Genomic DNA, 20,949 nt, shown 5'->3' with positions numbered 1-20,949 from the left:
GATGATGATGATAGTGATGATGATGTCTGGATCCTCAGGGGAGTTCCTGACCGAGTTCTTCAAGCTCTGCTGCCGCAAGGAAACCAGCGAGGAGATTCTGGGGAGGAACGCCGTCGACGAGGAGGGGAAAGGTCTGCTGTTAGCCGTTCATTTACCATCTGAAGTCAGCAGATGCACTTCCAGATCTGTGTGGATTAGAATCAAACTTCAAGTCATGTTGGTTTCTATAGCACTTTGTAAAACACAGATGGTTTCAAAGCAGCTTCAGAGTAATAAACAGGAACATAAAAGTGTTATTGTTGCAGAATCAACTTTAGAAGATTTGAATGAGTTCAGTTCAGTGTTGTCCTCCAGGATCCAGTGTTCCCTTCATATGTCCTTTCCTCCTGAAATCATCCGAGCTGATCTTCAGTGATTGTACAGTGTTATCACAATATCCAAACATTTGCAATAAGTGTAATAATGTAACTGGTTTAAAAAGAGTTTTCTTCTAACAAAAAGCTGAACATTTAAAACATTTAAACACAGTAAAGCTATACACAAAAAAGTGAACAAATGATTCCATCCGATTACAGTGTAAAGTAGTTATTATTCATCCTTAGTTAACGCATTAATACTCAGCAATATTTGTTACAGTAATTGAATACTGTTAGTACATTAGCTCATTAATGCAGTTAAAGCTTTAGATTTGAATAAGGTGTTATTAAATGTTAAGTAACTAAGATTAATAAAGGCTCTGAAGATATTTTAGTAAAATGCCTACTATAAGCCTGTCTTGCATGCTCATTATTGTGATGTCTGATCTGAATAATGGCTTCCTCCCAGCTGAGATCACATCTGATGATCACTGATCAGTCTGAAGCTGACGGAGGCTGGTGTGTGTGTGTGTGTGTGTGTGTGTGTGTGTAGAGAACAGTGACATCAGTCAGGCGCTGTCCAAGCTGACGGAGCCCACAGCCGTCCCCATACACAAGCTGTCCGTCTCCAGCATGGTGCACAGCGCCAGGAAGCGCATCCGCAGAAACAGACGCGCAGACGAGTCTCCGATCAACAACGACGTGCTCAACTCCATCCTGCTGGTGAGGCATGCTGGGTATTTACTCTGGCCTCGCTGTGAGGAAGAGAGCAGATCTCAGGTTTAGGAGGTCTAAAGTGATGGTTTGGATGTGTGTGTGCGTCCATCAGTATCTGTTCCCGGACGCAGCTCTGGATAAAGCAGACTCGAGCGAGGTCAGATCCTCACAGGAACCGGCCCGAGACTCGGAGGATTACGTGAGTGTGTGAATCAGAGGATTGAGATCTGGTGTTGGAGCGTGTGTGACGCTGTTCTCCTGTCAGCAGCATCTCTATAATCAGCTGAAGTCTGCTCCGAGCGACAGTCTGACGTCTCGTCTGGCCCTGTGTGTGTGTGTGGTCAACTTCCATCACGGAGGAGTGAGAGCCGTCGCTCACCTGTGGCAGGAGTTTGTGCTGGAGATGCGTTACCGCTGGGAGAACAACTGCCTGATCTACGGGTGAGAGACACAGAGAGAGAGTGTGTGTGTGTGTGTGTGCGTGTGTGTGTCTCTGTGTGTGTGTGGTGACCGGCTCTGTGTTGTTCTTCAGGCTGGCCGGTGGAGCTCCAGATCTCAGGTGTTGTCTTCTTCATCAGAAGCTGCAGGTGAAGCTCCTCTCTGACTCCTCCATCACCTCTGCTCCATCATGTGCTTCATACACTAGCAGTTATTGTTTAGTCCTGTAGTGCACTCTAGCACCTGTAGTACACTTGAACCAGTAGTGTGTGAGAGATGTGTTCAAGAGAACTACAGCTGGTGTTTCAGTACAGAGATGGTGTGTTAAAAACATGTTTCAGCTCATATTCACCTGTCTGGAAATAGCACATGTTCTGACGATTATCTAAAGATATATCTGAATATACTGAGTACAAGATGAGCTCATGAAAACAGAGCAGTCTGAGTAGATCATGTGCAGCACACCTGATAGACGTGTAGAAACAGAAAGAGCTGAACTCAACCTGTGTGTGTCAAAATCATCATTTAAACTTCACTTCCAGCATTACATAGCTACCAAAGTTGGCTGTGAAGTGTAAAAAAGCAGTAAGATTTCTGGGGTGAAAAAAAATATAAATGTCATCTTTTTATCTGATTATGCTGGAACTTTGTCCATTAACGGATCAAGATCAAGATCATGTGACACTGAAGACTGGAGGAATGATGCTGAAAATACAGCGGAGCATCACAGAAATACATTACACTTTAACACAGATTCACACAGAAAACAGATGTTTCTCAGCCTGATGTGTTGAGCCATGTTTTAGATCATCCAGTGTTTTCACTGTGCCCCGTCAGATGCTGAACTGCTGCATCGAGCGCAAGCGAGCGAGGGATGATGGGAGGAAGAGCGGCGCGTCAGACAGAAGCCGTGCAGACGTCTCTCCGGGGAAGTCCTGGGACTCGTGGAGCGACAGCGAGGACGAGTTCTTCGAGTGTCTGAGCGACACGGAGGAGATGAAGGAGACGGACAGCGAGAAAAGACCAGCCAATAAGAGCAAAGCTGAGGGTCGTCTGCAGCCACACGGCAAACTGACCCTTCTGAGGTCACCAGAGCCGCTCTACATCCCCGTCACACAGGTCAGATCAGATCTCTAACACTGCTCCAACATATCTACAGAGAAGCATGTTACTCGCTCCAACACGAGCTCTGTTACACACAAACATGATCTCACCGCTGACCGTGTGTGATTCCAGTGCTGGACTAACAACACACACTTCTCCCTGACCTCTATTCTGATGAACTGATGTTTGTTTGTCTGTTTCAACCCAAGATCGATGTCTAAATCAGTTTAGTTTTCTGTTGATTTGTAGCGTCTGCCATCCAATTATCGCAGTAGTTTTGTGCTTTGTTTCTTATATGAAGTGGTCTCAGAATTTAAATGATGTCCTTTTGATCACTAAAGCAGCTGACAGATGTGACCGATCACCTCATCTCTTTACTACTAGTTATAGCAGCAAATAAACATCAGTTTCCTGTTACACATGTATTTTCATGTATTCACTCCTTACGTGTGTTTATTATATAACCCTCACCATCTCTGCTCCTGTGAACCTCCATCAGAACTGATGAAGCCATCTCCGCTTCTCCACCACGCAGCCCTAACATCACACACACAGCTGCTCTGCTCTTCACTCTTCAGTGGGATCGGGGAACCGTGTCATTATGTTATTGTTGTTCCCCAGGAGCCTGCGCCCATGACTGAAGACCTGCTGGAGGAGCAGTCCGAGGTGCTGGCCAAACTGGGCACGTCTGCTGAAGGAGCACACCTCCGCGCCCGCATGCAGAGCGCCTGCCTGCTCTCAGACATGGAGTCCTTCAAGGTGAGCGTCACTGCATGCTGGGTCAGACATGAGCAGACCGCCAGCGTCTCGTCACCTGTAACTCTGTGTCCGTGCGGCTGATGTCTGAAGCGTTCTGTTCTGACCGCCTCGTGTTCTCCGGAAGAGCCTGACACAGCTGTGTATCACCAGTAAACCCCAGCAGCTCAGTCTTCATCACCGCTGCTGAGAATGCAGATGTTATTGTGTTATGTTTCTGCTTGGGACAGAGGATTTGGCTTTATTAAAGTCTGAAAGATTGTTCAGTTCTGCTGTGCTAGTGTAGAGAATGTGATTAGAGGAAGTCAGTGTTATTACCGTGTCTGAATCAGATTAAAGCCGCGTGCGAGCGGCTCGTCTCAGACATTTGGGCTGAAAGCACAGGTTCCTATCCGAGCACGTTTCCACCACTGAATACAAATTACACAGATAATTCACACTTTCTCAGAGTTGCGTGATATAAACTGTAATATAAACTGTAATTATATAAATTGTTATAAAAAAGAAAATATGTCTTCTTTTTTCCTCAGAATTGGACTTTATAACTTACAATTGCTAGTTTATATCTCACAATTATGATAAAAGATGCCTGAAATGCAAGATATAAACTCACATTTGCAAGAAAAAAATATCAGTTCCTAGAGACAGAACTATGCATTTATTTCACGCTATCCTGAGAAGTCAAAAATGTGAAGGAGGGTCAGAAATGGGGATATAGGAACTTGATGCAAAAAAGTCATAATATGATATTTAAACTTTCAAAATTAATCTTTTTTTCATCTGAATTGGGCTTTATATCTTGTGCTTGTTAGTTTATATCTCACAATTCTGAAGGAAAGTTGTAATTGTAACCGAAAAGAATTGCATGAAAAAGTCAGACTTGACCGTTTGTATTTAGCGGCTCCTCCTGCTCCTGTCTTCATTTACTCAATCTTTTACATCTTTCACCTTTTAAAAGCACGCTCTCAGAAGCCACAGGGAGAAGCATCATTCATGTTCTTAAGTCTCTTATTTTCTGTCCCTCTCCGTCGGTTAGCACTGCATTATCCCGTGAACAAACCCCAGAGGTTTAGGAGCGAGGGTTTGTGTGGCAGTCGTTCCCTCTCCTCCTGGTGCACTGTGAAGACAGAATGCTAGTGTTTGAGCACCGAGGGGTGAGGCCGATGTGGAAGGGGATGTTTTGTGTCTGTTTCTCTTCGCTGTAGCCTGTTCAGCTGCCCTACAGAGTGCTCTAGTTTCCTGAGCGCCACAGCAGCTCATCTCAGTCCGCTGTGAGCACAGCACTCGCAGTAAATGACCCCTTCAGCTGAAGATGGGCTCTAAATATAGCAGCAGGGCTGTCTCGAACTGTGCTTAGCCAAGCATCATTTGGCATTTTGGGTTTAATTACCATCTCCCCCGGGGTGGAGAGCAGAGAGAGCCCAATATGATGAATGGGGCATCCTAAAATCTGGAGAGGAGCGCGTCAGACGTCAGCTGTTAGAGATGAAACAGCAGCTCAGTGTCTCATTACAGCCTTCCTGTGTTCATCTAACCCTCCAGAACAATAGAGGATTCGACCGCACGGTACTCACAGCTTTCAGGAAGCGATTGCTAGGGTCTGAATGGTTCCTAGAGATGGGTGATATCTGATCGTTTGTGATGTACCAGTAAAAACTCTGCCCATGATAAGAATAAGTGTAGATCTGACCTGAGATGTGTTTCTGTGTAAGTCTCGCTGAAGCTTGTCGTGTCTGGATGCTGTCTCTCAGTAATTATGGAGCATGAGCGACTGATGGAAAGGTCATCCTGAGGAAGTCTGAGTCTGTTGCTCATTTACAAAAGAAGTGTGTGATGAATCACTGCTGTCTCACCTCACTGATGCTGGACTTACACAGCAATAAACACACAACCAGACCAATAAATAATCAATCACACCAATAAACACACAACCAGACCAATAAATAATCAATCACACCAATAAACACACAACCAGACCAATAAATAATCAATCACACCAATAAATACACAACCAAACCAATAAATAATCAATCGCACCAATAAATACACAGCCAGACCAATAAATAATCAATCACATCAATAAATACACAACCAACCCAATAAATAATCAATCACACCTATAAATACACAGCCGGACCAATAAATAATCAATCACACCAATAAATTCACAACCAAACCAATAAATAATCAATCACACCAATAAATACACAACCAACCCAATAAATTATCAATCACACCAATAAATACACAATCGGACCAATAAATAATAAATCGCACCAATAAATGCACAACCGGACCAATAAATAATCAATTGCACCAATAAATACACAACCGGACCAATAAATAATCAATCACACCAATAAATACACAACCAAACCAATAAATAATCAATCACACCAATAAATACACAACCAACCCAATAAATAATCAATCACACCAATAAATACACAACCAAACCAATAAATAATCAATCACACCAATAAATACACAACCAGACCAATAAATAATAAATCGCACCAATAAATGCACAACCGGACCAATAAATAATCAATCGCACCAATAAATACACAACCGGACCAATAAATAATCAATCACACCAATAAATACACAACCAAACCAATAAATAATCAATCACACCAATAAATACACAACCAACCCAATAAATTATCAATCGCACCAATAAATACACAATCAGACCAATAAATAATCAATCGCACCAATGAATACACAACCGGACCAATAAATAATAAATCGCACCAATAAATGCACAACTGGACCAATAAATAATCAATCGCACCAATAAATACACAACCGGACCAATAAATAATCAATCGCACCAATAAATACACAACCAACCCAATAAATAATCACACCAATAAATACCCAACCAGACCAATAAATAATCAATCACACCAATAAATACACAACCAACCCAATAAATAATCACACCAATAAATACACAACCAGACCAATAAATAATCAATCACACCAATAAATACACAACCAGACCAATAATCAATCACACCAATAAATACACAACCACACCAATAATCAATCACACCAATAAATACACAACCACACCAATAATCAATCACACCAATAAATACACAACTAATCCAATAATCAATCACACCAATAAATACACAACCACACCAATAATCAATCACACCAATAAATACACAACTAATCCAATAATCAATCACACCAATAAATACACAACTAATCCAATAATCAATCACACCAATAAATACACAACCAATCCAATAATCAATCACACCAATAAATACACAACCAATCCAATAATCAATCACACCAATAAATACACAACCAATCCAATAATCAATCACACCAATGAATACACAACCAGACCAATAATCAATCACACCAATGAATACACAACCACACCAATAATCAATCACACCAATGAATACACAACCACACCAATAATCAATCACACCAATAAATACACAACCAATCCAATAATCAATCACACCAATAAATACACAACCAATCCAATAATCAATCACACCAATAAATACACAACCAGACCAATAATCAATCACACCAATAAATACACAACCACACCAATAATCAATCACACCAATAAATACACAACCACACCAATAATCAATCACACCAATAAATACACAACCACACCAATAATCAATCACACCAATAAATACACAACCAACCCAATAATCAATCACACCAATAAATACACAACCAACCCAATAAATAATCACACCAATAAATACACAACCAACCCAATAATCAATCACACCAATAAATACACAACCAACCCAATAAATAATCACACCAATAAATACACAACCAACCCAATAATCAATCACACCAATAAATACACAACCAACCCAATAATCAATCACACCAATAAATACACAACCAGACCAATAATCAATCACACCAGTAAATACACAACCAGACCAATAATCAATCACACCAATGAATACACAACCAGACCAATAATCAATCACACCAATTAATACACAACCAACCCAATAATCAATCACACCAATGAATACACAACCAACCCAATAATCAATCACACCAATGAATACACAACCAAACCAATAATCAATCGCACCAATAAATACACAACCAGACCAATAATCAATCACACCAATAAATACACAACCACACCAATAATCAATCACACCAATAAATACACAACCACACCAATAATCAATCACACCAATAAATACACAACCACACCAATAATCAATCACACCAATAAATACACAACCAACCCAATAATCAATCACACCAATAAATACACAACCAACCCAATAAATAATCACACCAATAAATACACAACCAACCCAATAATCAATCACACCAATAAATACACAACCAACCCAATAAATAATCACACCAATAAATACACAACCAACCCAATAATCAATCACACCAATAAATACACAACCAACCCAATAATCAATCACACCAATAAATACACAACCAGACCAATAATCAATCACACCAGTAAATACACAACCAGACCAATAATCAATCACACCAATGAATACACAACCAGACCAATAATCAATCACACCAATGAATACACAACCAACCCAATAATCAATCACACCAATGAATACACAACCAACCCAATAATCAATCACACCAATGAATACACAACCAAACCAATAATCAATCGCACCAATAAATACACAACCAGACCAATAATCAATCACACCAATAAATACACAACCAACCCAATAAATAATCGCACCAATAAATACACAACCAGACCAATAATCAATCGCACCAATAAATACACAACCCAATAAATAATCGCACAAATAAATACACAACCAGACCAATAATCAATCACACCAATAAATACACAACCAGACCAATAATCAATCACACCAATAAATACACAACCAACCCAATAATCAATCACACCAATAAATACACAACCAACCCAATAAATAATCACACCAATAAATACACAACCAGACCAATAATCAATCACACCAATAAATACACAACCAGACCAATAAATAATCAGTCGCACCAATAAATACACAACCAGACCAATAAATAATCAATCACACCAATAAATACACAATCAGACCAATAAATAATCACACCAATAAATACACAACCAGACCAATAAATAATCAATCACACCAATAAATACACAACCAACCCAATAAATAATCAATCACACCAATAAATACACAACCAACCCAATAAATTATCAATCACACCAATAAATACACAATCAGACCAATAAATAATCAATCGCACCAATAAATACACAACCGGACCAATAAATAATAAATCGCACCAATAAATGCACAACCGGACCAATAAATAATCAATCGCACCAATAAATACACAACCGGACCAATAAATAATCAATCGCACCAATAAATACACAACCAGACCAATAAATAATCAATCGCACCAATAAATACACAACCAGACGAATAAATAACCAATCGCACCAATAAATACACAACCAACCCAATAAATAATCACACCAATAAATACACAACCAGACCAATAAATAATCAATCACACCAATAAATACACAACCAGACCAATAATCAATCACACCACTAAATACACAACCACACCAATAATCAATCACACCAATAAATACACAACTAATCCAATAATCAATCACACCAATAAATACACAACCACACCAATAATCAATCGCACCAATAAATACACAACCAGACCAATAATCAATCTCACCAATGAATACACAACCAGACCAATAATCAATCGCTCCAATAAATACACAACCAGACCAATAATCAATCACACCAAGAAATACACAACCAGACCAATAATCAATCACACCAATAAATACACAACCCAATAAATAATCGCACAAATAAATACACAACCAGACCAATAATCAATCACACCAATAAATACACAACCAGACCAATAATCAATCACACCAATAAATACACAACCAACCCAATAATCAATCACACCAATAAATACACAACCAGACCAATAATCAATCACACCAATAAATACACAACCAACCCAATAATCAATCACACCAATAAATACACAACCAACCCAATAATCAGTCACACCAATAAATACACAACCAGACCAATAATCAATCACACCAATAAATAATTGCACCAATAAATACACAACCAGACCAATAATCAATCACACCAATAAATACACAACCAGACCAATAATCAATCACACCAATGAATACACAACCAGACCAATAATCAATCACACCAATGAATACACAACCAGACCAATAATTAATCACACCAATGAATACACAACCAACCCAATAATCAATCACACCAATGAATACACAACCAGACCAATAATCAATCACACCAATAAATACACAACCAGACTAATAATCAATCACACCAATAAATACACAACCCAATAAATAATCGCACCAATAAATACACAACCAGACCAATAATCAATCGCACCAATAAATACACAACCAGACTAATAATCAATCACACCAATAAATACACAACCCAATAAATAATCGCACCAATAAATACACAACCAGACCAATAATCAATCACACCAATAAATACACAACCAGACCAATAATCAATCACACCAATAAATACACAACCAGACCAATAATCAATCACACCAATAAATACACAACCAACCCAATAATCACTCACACCAATAAATACACAACCAAACCAATAATCAATCACACCAATAAATACAAAACCAGACCAATAATCAATCACACCAATAAATACACAACCAACCCAATAATCAATCACACCAATAAATACACAACCAGACCAATAATCAATCACACCAATAAATACACAACCAGACCAATAATCAATCACACCAATAAATACACAACCAACCCAATAATCAATCACACCAATAAATACACAACCAGACCAATAATCAATCACACCAATAAATACACAACCCAATAAATAATCGCACAAATAAATACACAACCAGACCAATAATCAATCACACCAATAAATACACAACCAACCCAATAATCAATCACACCAATAAATACACAACCAACCCAATAAATAATCACACCAATAAATACACAACCAGACCAATAAATAATCAATCGCACCAATAAATACACAACCGGACCAATAAATAATCAATCGCACCAATAAATACACAACCGGACCAATAAATAATCAATCGCACCAATAAATACACAACCAGACCAATAAATAATCAATCGCACCAATAAATACACAACCAGACGAATAAATAACCAATCGCACCAATAAATACACAACCAACCCAATAAATAATCACACCAATAAATACACAACCAGACCAATAAATAATCACACCAATAAATACACAACCAGACCAATAAATAATCAATCACACCAATAAATACACAGCCAGACCAATAATCAATCACACCAATAAATACACAACCACACCAATAATCAATCACACCAATAAATACACAACTAATCCAATAATCAATCACACCAATAAATACACAACCACACCAATAATCAATCGCACCAATAAATACACAACCAGACCAATAGTCAATCTCACCAATGAATACACAACCAGACCAATAATCAATCGCACCAATAAATACACAACCAGACCAATAATCAATCACACCAAGAAATACACAACCAGACCAATAATCAATCACACCAATAAATACACAACCCAATAAATAATCGCACAAATAAATACACAACCAGACCAATAATCAATCACACCAATAAATACACAACCAGACCAATAATCAATCACACCAATAAATACACAACCAACCCAATAATCAATCACACCAATAAATACACAACCAGACCAATAATCAATCACACCAATAAATACACAACCAACCCAATAATCAATCACACCAATAAATACACAACCAACCCAATAATCAGTCACACCAATAAATACACAACCAGACCAATAATCAATCACACCAATAAATAATCGCACCAATAAATACACAACCAGACCAATAATCAATCACACCAATAAATACACAACCAGACCAATAATCAATCACACCAATGAATACACAACCAGACCAATAATTAATCACACCAATGAATACACAACCAACCCAATAATCAATCACACCAATGAATACACAACCAGACCAATAATCAATCACACCAATAAATACACAACCAACCCAATAAATAATCGCACCAATAAATACACAACCAGACCAATAATCAATCGCACCAATAAATACACAACCAGACCAATAATCAATCACACCAATAAATACACAACCCAATAAATAATCGCACCAATAAATACACAACCAGACCAATAATCAATCACACCAATAAATACACAACCAAACCAATAATCAATCACACCAATAAATACACAACCAGACCAATAATCAATCACACCAATAAATACACAACCAACCCAATAATCAATCACACCAATAAATACACAACCAAACCAATAATCAATCACACCAATAAATACACAGCCAGACCAATAAATAATCAATCACACCAATAAATACACAACCAACCCAATAAATAATCAATCACACCAATAAATACACAACCAGACCAATAAATAATCAATTGCACCAATAAATACACAACCGGACCAATAAATACACAACCAGACCAATAATCAATCACACCAATAAAAACACAACCAACCCAATAATCAATCACACCAATAAATACACAACCAACCCAATAATCAATCACATCAATAAATACACAACCAACCCAATAAATAATCAATCACACCAATAAATACACAGCCAGACCAATAAATAATCAATCACACCAATAAATACACAACCAACCCAATAAATAATCAATCACACCAATAAATACACAACCAGACCAATAAATAATCAATCGCACCAATAAATACACAACCGGACCAATAAATAATAAATCGCACCAATAAATACACAACCGGACCAATAAATAATCAATCGCACCAATAAATACACAACCAACCCAATAAATAATCAATCACACCAATAAATACACAGCCAGACCAATAAATAATCAATCACACCAATAAATACACAACCAACCCAATAAATAATCACACCAATAAATACACAACCAGACCAATAAATAATCACACCAATAAATACACAACCAGACCAATAATCAATCACACCAATAAATACACAACCAGACCAATAATCAATCACACCAATAAATACACAACCACACCAATAATCAATCACACCAATAAATACACAACCACACCAATAATCAATCACACCAATAAATACACAATTAATCCAATAATCAATCACACCAATAAATACACAACCAATTCAATAATCAATCACACCAATAAATACACAACCAATCCAATAATCAATCACACCAATAAATACACAACCAGACCAATAATCAATCACACCAATAAATACACAACAACACCAATAATCAATGACACCAATAAATACACAACCAATCCAATAATCAATCACACCAATAAATACAAAACCAATCCAATAATCAATCACACCAATAAATACACAACCAGACCAATAATCAATCACACCAATAAATACACAACAACACCAATAATCAATGACACCAATAAATACACAACCAATCCAATAATCAATCACACCAATAAATACAAAACCAATCCAATAATCAATCACACCAATAAATACACAACCAGACCAATAATCAATCACACCAATAAATACACAACCAGACCAATAATCAATCACACTAATAAATACACAACCACACCAATAATCAATCGCACCAATAAATACACAACCAACCCAATAAATAATCGCACCAATAAATACACAACCAGACCAATAATCAATCACACCAATAAATACACAACCCAATAAATAATCACACCAATAAATACACAACCCAATAAATAATCGCACCAATAAATACACAACCAGACCAATAATCAATCACACCAATAAATACACAACCCAATAAATAATAGCACAAATAAATACACAACAAGACCAATAATCAATCACACCAATAAATACACAACCAGACCAATAATCAATCACACCAATAAATACACAACCAACCCAATAATCAATCACACCAATAAATACACAACCAACCCAATAAATAATCAATCACACCAATAAATACACAGCCAGACCAATAAATAATCAATCACACCAATAAATACACAACCAACCCAATAAATAATCAATCACACCAATAAATACACAACCAACCCAATAATCAATCACACCAATAAATACACAACCAACCCAATAAATAATCAATCACACCAATAAATACACAGCCAGACCAATAAATAATCAATCACACCAATAAATACACAACCAACCCAATAAATAATCAATCACACCAATAAATACACAACCGGACCAATAAATAATCAATCGCACCAATAAATACACAACCGGACCAATAAATAATCAATCGCACCAATAAATACACAACCGGACCAATAAATAATCAATCGCACCAATAAATACACAACCAGACCAATAAATAATCAATCGCACCAATAAATACACAACCAGACGAATAAATAACCAATCGCACCAATAAATACACAACCAACCCAATAAATAATCACACCAATAAATACACAACCAGACCAATAAATAATCAATCACACCAATAAATACACAACCAGACCAATAATCAATCACACCAATAAATACACAACCACACCAATAATCAATCACACCAATAAATACACAACCACACCAATAATCAATCACACCAATAAATACACAACTAATCCAATAATCAATCACACCAATAAATACACAACCAATCCAATAATCAATCACACCAATAAATACACAACCAGACCAATAATCAATCACACCAATAAATACACAACCACACCAATAATCAATCACACCAATAAATACACAACTAATCCAATAATCAATCACACCAATAAATACACAACCACACCAATAATCAATCACACCAATAAATACACAATTAATCCAATAATCAATCACACCAATAAATACACAACTAATCCAATAATCAATCACACCAATAAATACACAACCAATCCAATAATCAATCACACCAATAAATACACAACCAGACCAATAATCAATCACACCAATAAATACACAACCACACCAATAATCAATCACACCAATAAATACACAACCAGACCAATAATCAATCACACCAATAAATACACAACCACACCAATAATCAATCACACCAATAAATACACAACCAATCCAATAATCAATCACACCAATAAATACACAACAAATCCAATAATCAATCACACCAATAAATACACAACCAGACCAATAATCAATCACACCAATAAATACACAACCACACCAATAATCAATCACACCAATAAATACACAACCACACCAATAATCAATCGCACCAATAAATACACAACCAGACCAATAATCAGTCTCACCAATGAATACACAACCAGACCAATAATCAATCGCACCAATAAATACACAACCAGACCAATAATCAATCGCACCAATAAATACACAACCAGACCAATAAATAATCAATCGCACCAATAAATACACAACCAGACCAATAATCAATCACACCAATAAATACACAACCACACCAATAATCAATCACACCAATAAATACACAACCACACCAATAATCAATCGCACCAATAAATACACAACCAGACCAATAATCAGTCTCACCAATGAATACACAACCAGACCAATAATCAATCGCACCAATAAATACACAACCAGCCCAATAAATAATCACACCAATAAATACAAAACCAGACCAATAAATAATCAATCACACCAATAAATACACAACCAGACCAATAATCAATCGCACCAATAAATACACAACCAGACCAATAAATAATCAATCGCACCAATAAATACACAACCAGACCAATAATCAATCACACCAATAAATACACAACCACACCAATAATCAATCACACCAATAAATACACAACCAATCCAATAATCAATCACACCAATAAATACACAACCAATCCAATAATCAATCACACCAATAAATACACAACCAATCCAATAATCAATCACACCAATAAATACACAACCAATCCAATAATCAATCACACCAATAAATACACAACCAATCCAATAATCAATCACACCAATAAATACACAACCAATCCAATAATCAATCACACCAATAAATACACAACCAGACCAATAATCAATCACACCAATAAATACACAACCACACCAATAATCAATCACACCAATAAATACACAACCACACCAATAATCAATCACACCAATAAATACACAACCAATCCAATAATCAATCACACCAATAAATACACAACCAATCCAATAATCAATCACACCAATAAATACACAACCAATCCAATAATCAATCACACCAATAAATACACAACCCAATAAATAATCAATCACACCAATAAATACACAACTAATCCAATAATCAATCACACCAATAAATACACAATCAATCCAATAATCAATCACACCAATAAATACACAACCAGACCAATAATCAATCACACCAATGAATACACAACCAGACCAATAATCAATCACACCAATAAATACACAACCAACCCAATAATCAATCACACCAATAAATACACAACCAGACCAATAATCAATGACACCAATAAATACACAACCACACCAATAATCAATCACACCAATAAATACACAACCAGACCAATAATCAATCACACCAATAAATACACAACCAGACCAATAATCAATCACACCAATAAATACACAACCAATCCAATAATCAATCACACCAATAAATACACAACCAGACCAATAATCAATCACACCAATAAATACACAACCAATCCAATAATCAATCACACCAATAAATACACAACCAGACCAATAATCAATCACACCAATAAATACACAACCAGACCAATAATCAATCACACCAATAAATACTCAGTCACACTAGTGATACACTGTATACACAGCATTCCTGCTCATCTGGAGACCATTAACAGAGTCTGTGTGTGTGTGTGTGTGTGTGTGTGTGTTTGTGTGTGTGTGTGTGTGTGTGTGTCCACAGGCAGCGAATCCCGGCTGTTGTCTGGAGGATTTCGTGCGCTGGTATTCTCCGAGAGATTACGTGGAGGAGGAGGTGGTGGATGAGGCGGGACAGACGGTCACCCGGGGCGAGCTCAGCGCTCGGATGAAGATCCCGGGAAACATGTGGGTGGAGGCCTGGGAGACGGCCAAAGCCACGCCGGCCCGCAGACAGAAGAGACTGTTCGACGACACCAAAGAGGCCGAGAAGGTCAGGACCCTGCGTCTAGATTTAAATCACACACAATTTAATTTGGCAATTTAATTTATGAAATGAAATGATGAATAAAGAAAAGGCAAAATACATGGTGGACAAAATGTGAAAAACTGTGTTCTTTATTAAATTTGTTGGACTGTAAACACACACCATCCCATGATTCCCTGAGAGCAGCCAATCAGAGCACAGTTCTGCTGGAGGTGTGTTAGAACAGGACTGGTTGAGTTCAGCAAGCGTCTCTCTCTGTCCTTCAGCCGTCTGTGGGGAAGTGGCAGGATTTACTCAGGATTTATTTACTGATTTAGTTTCCTCTGCTGTGTTTGGCTCCAGTAATGTGTCCTCGTGATAGTCTTGCATGTGTTCTGTGAGCGTACAGTAAAAACCTTCCCAGCAGCCCTACAGCAACCTAGAATTACACCAAGAGATGAATTAATACTTACATCTCTTAAAACTACACTCACAGCTCTAGTAGAAAAATTCACCTCAAATTATATTTACAGTCAGAACTGCTTTAAATTACATGTACATTTATTCATTTAGCAGACACTTTTATCCAAAGCGACTTACAGATGAGGACAGTGGAAGCAATCAAAAACAACAAAAAGAGCAATGATATATAAGTGCTATAACAAGTCTCAGTTAGATTCTTGTAGCATGGGCTTTTAAATAATATAATAAATAAAAAGAGAATAGATAGAATAAAAAAAGAATAGAGCCAGCTAGTGTTAGAGGTCTTTACACACACAGACACACACAATTGCATGATAAATGAAAAGAAAATAGAATACAAAAAGATAAGAAAGGTAGTTTTTTTTTTTTTTTTTTTATAATAGAATAGAATTAGAATATTGAGTGATAAAGTTAGAGGGTCAAATAAAGATGGAAGAGATGTGTTTTAAGCTGATTCTGCTCGGATTGAGTTGGGGTGGTCATTCCACCAGAAGTGAACATTTAATTTAAAAGTCGGTAAAAGTGACTTTGTGTTTCTTTGGGATGAACAATCAAGTGACGTTCACTTGCAGAACGCAAGCTTCTAGAGGCACATAAGTCTGAAGTAATGAATTTAGGTAAATGTGTGCAGAGCCAGTGGTAGTTTTGTAGGCAAACATCAATGTCTTGAATTTTATGCAAGCAGCTATTGGAAGCCAGTGCAAATTGATAAACAGAGGTGTGACATGTATTCTTTTCGGCTCATTAAAAATTAATCTTGCTGCTGCCTGGATTAATTGTAAAGGTTTGATAGAATTGGCTGGAAGACCTGCCAAGAGAGCATTGCAATAGTCCAGCCTGGACAGAACAAGAGCTTGAACAAGGAGTTGTGCAGCATGTTCCCAAAGAAAGGGCTTGATCTTCTTGATGTTGAATAAAGCAAATCTGCAGGATCAGACAGTTTTAGCAATGTGGTCTGAGAAAGTCAGCTGATCACCAATCATAACTCCAAGGCTTCTAGCTGTTTTTGAAGGAGTTATGGTTGATGTGCCTAACTTGATGGTGAAATTGTGATGGAACGATGGGTTTGCTGGAATCACAAGCAGTTCTGTCTTGGCAAGGTTGAGTTGAAGGTGATGGTTGATCATCCAGCAAGAAATGTCTGTTAGACAAGCTGAGATGCAAATAGCTACCGTCGGATCATCAGGATGGAATGAGAGGTAGAGTTGAGTGTCATCAGTATAGCAGTGGTATGAAAAGCCATGTTTCTGAATGACAGAATCTAATGATGCCATGTAGACAGAGAAGAGAAGTGGTCCAAGAACTGAGCCCTGAGGCACCCCAGTAGTTAGATGTTGAGACTTGGACACCTCACCTGTCCAAGATACTTTGAAGGACCTATGTGATAGGTAAGACTCAAACCATTGAAGTATGGTTCCTGAGATGCCCTTCGCCAGTAGCGTTGATAGGAGGATCTGGTGGTTAACCGTGTCAAAAGCAGCGGACAGATCAAGCAGGATAAATACTGAAGATTTGGATTCTGCTCTTGCCAGTCTTAGAGCTTCAACAACTGAGAGCAAGGCCGTCTCAGCTGAATGTCCACTTCTGAAGCCAGATTGGTTGCTGTCAAGGAGATTGTTGTGTGTGACAAAGACAGAGACTTGTTTGAACACAGCTTATTGAAGTGTTTTAGCAATAAAAGGAAGACTGGAAACTGTAGTTCTCTAAAAGAGATGGGTTGAAGGTGGGTTCCTTACGTAAAAATTTAAATTTATGCATTTAGGGAACGCTCTTATCCAAAGCGACTTACAGTGCATTCAGGCTATCAATTTTTACCTATCATTTTAACATTTAAAAACAGAAATAGGTTCAAATAATTTCAATTGCATGAAATTGCAAAATTGCATGTCAAGTCGGAAATATTATGATTAAATAGTTTAACATTTAAAATGCTTAAAACAAATGTAAAAATAAAAATAGTATATTTAAATAATTTTTTAAATGCCTTAAAATAAAAAATAAAAATAATAGAGACCTTGGACATGCCTAATATCTTGTATCACATCTTTATATTCGGTGTTGGGAAGGTTACTTTGTTAGATGTAACTTGTTACAGATCTAAAATGTAGCTGATTACTTTTTGATTACTTTTCTAAATTTCAGCTTTTTTCGTTTTCATCTGTTAGTCATTTTCAAAGATGTGAAGTAGTATTTAACACCAATTACTGGCGGAACTGTCTGTCTAGTAACTATCTATAATGTGTTTGTTATTGCCATTGTTATACACAATGGCAAAACATTTTAGGGACATTTGGGACCATAATGGACTGGAAAAATGGCCTTGTTTTGTTTGTTAGTTCAGTTTAACCTCGCCAGCGGTTTGTGGTGTGGATGTTGTAACTGGTTCTTTAGCTGAGCTGCTGATGTCGTGTGTGTGTGTGTGTGTGTGTGCAGGTGCTGCATTACCTGTCGCAGCAGAAGCCGTCGGACCTGACGCAGCACCTGATGCCCTGCGTGCTGCACGCCGCTCTGCTGAAGATCAAGGAGGAAGGTCAGTGTCTCAGAGTCTGGTGTGTGTGTGTGTGTCTGTGTGTGTGTGACGTCTCTGCTGCTGTACACCTGATCTCTCCTCCAGAGGCGTCTGAAGACATCGCATCCGTGCGTAAAGCTCTGCAGCAGGTCACCGCTCACGCCAGCAAACTGCTGCGGCACCCAAACCCTGACTTCAAGAAGCTGGAGGTACAAACTCAACCAGAGAACCCTGTGTGGCCAGATATTAGGCCTTATTGCTGCAGTCTACTTTAAAATGATGACGTAATTTGAATTAGTTAATAAATGTGAATATATATGTATTTAAAATACATCAGTGTCCCTGCAGCACAGAAGCAGTCATCAGAATCACAGACGAAATACACAACAACATTGTATGAGTCACAATTATACATTTCTCTTTTATTACAAAAATCATTAGGATATTAAGATAAGATCATGTTCATGAAGATATTTAGTAAATCTCCTACTGTAAATATATCAAATCTTAATGTTTGATTAGTAATATACATTGCTAAGAACTTCATTTGAACAACTTTAAAGATGATTTTCTCAATATTTAGATTTCTTTGCTCCCTCAGATTCCAGATTTTCTAATATCAGAAAATTTTCTAAAATCTCAGACAAATATTGTCCTCCGAACCAACCAGACATCACTGGAGAGATGATTTATTCAGCTTCAGATGATGTATACTTCTCAGTTTCAAAGAAGTGACCCTCATGACCGGTTCTGTGGTTCAGGTTCATGTTTAATACACCAGTTTTATTAGTCTCATCATAAAAAGGTGGTTTGAATGAATGATTCAATGACAAACACACGTTTGACAGTCACTTGTCTCGCTCTAATGATGTAATCCACGCAAACATTGTTTGTGCACCAGTTCCTTTCAAAGGGGGATTTACTCAGTTTTGATCGATATATTGCACATCACAGTAGTGTTTATACTTGAGCTATAAATGTTCCTCCCAGTATTTGTGTGATAATCTGAAGGACTGTGAGACAGAAGTAAGACGGTGTAGTTGTTTCTCATCTTCTGCTCTGTGTGTCAGGACATCATCGCTCAGATGAGCGCGGTGGAGGCCGTCATCGCCTGCTCTCGATCGCTCAAGAACAAGTTTGGCATCGCTGGAGGACAGCGTGAGGACGACACTGACGAGCTGCAGAGGTAAAGCTGTAGATGAGAGCAGTGCTGGACACATGAGGCACAGTCGGCACATTCATACACATTACGCACTTGTAGTTTCACATTCTCCATTAAAGGACCTTCAGAATGATATAGGATTTGTTGGAATCAGACGTAAAATGTTTGAACTATGCTTGTTTTGAAGTG

General features: G+C 37.4%; 2 protein-coding genes across 8 annotated transcripts in view; both read left to right on the top strand.

The window, feature by feature from the left end:
* The window catches only part of LOC113109177 (NACHT, LRR and PYD domains-containing protein 3-like), a 1,077,877-nt gene that overhangs the window by 238,603 nt on the left and 818,325 nt on the right, over window positions 1–20,949 (top strand). The gene's annotated exons all lie outside the window — the stretch shown is intronic.
* rab3gap1 (RAB3 GTPase activating protein subunit 1) overlaps window positions 1–20,949 on the top strand; it is a 48,593-nt gene that overhangs the window by 14,331 nt on the left and 13,313 nt on the right. For both annotated transcript variants that reach the window (XM_026272819.1, XM_026272820.1), the window contains exons 12-22: window positions 39–131; window positions 910–1,079; window positions 1,186–1,272; window positions 1,342–1,514; window positions 1,606–1,660; window positions 2,349–2,630; window positions 3,237–3,374; window positions 16,406–16,633; window positions 19,523–19,619; window positions 19,704–19,807; window positions 20,669–20,784. In XM_026272819.1, the coding sequence (XP_026128604.1) occupies window positions 39–131; window positions 910–1,079; window positions 1,186–1,272; window positions 1,342–1,514; window positions 1,606–1,660; window positions 2,349–2,630; window positions 3,237–3,374; window positions 16,406–16,633; window positions 19,523–19,619; window positions 19,704–19,807; window positions 20,669–20,784 (1,543 nt within the window). The remainder of the gene's footprint in view (window positions 1–38; window positions 132–909; window positions 1,080–1,185; window positions 1,273–1,341; window positions 1,515–1,605; window positions 1,661–2,348; window positions 2,631–3,236; window positions 3,375–16,405; window positions 16,634–19,522; window positions 19,620–19,703; window positions 19,808–20,668; window positions 20,785–20,949) is intronic.

This window comes from Carassius auratus, chromosome 9 (assembly GCF_003368295.1).
Source record: "Carassius auratus strain Wakin chromosome 9, ASM336829v1, whole genome shotgun sequence".
In the NCBI taxonomy this organism is placed as follows: Eukaryota; Metazoa; Chordata; class Actinopteri; order Cypriniformes; family Cyprinidae; genus Carassius; species Carassius auratus.
Note: the sequence above shows the minus strand (reverse complement) of the source record. Positions and strands in the feature narration are given on the sequence as shown.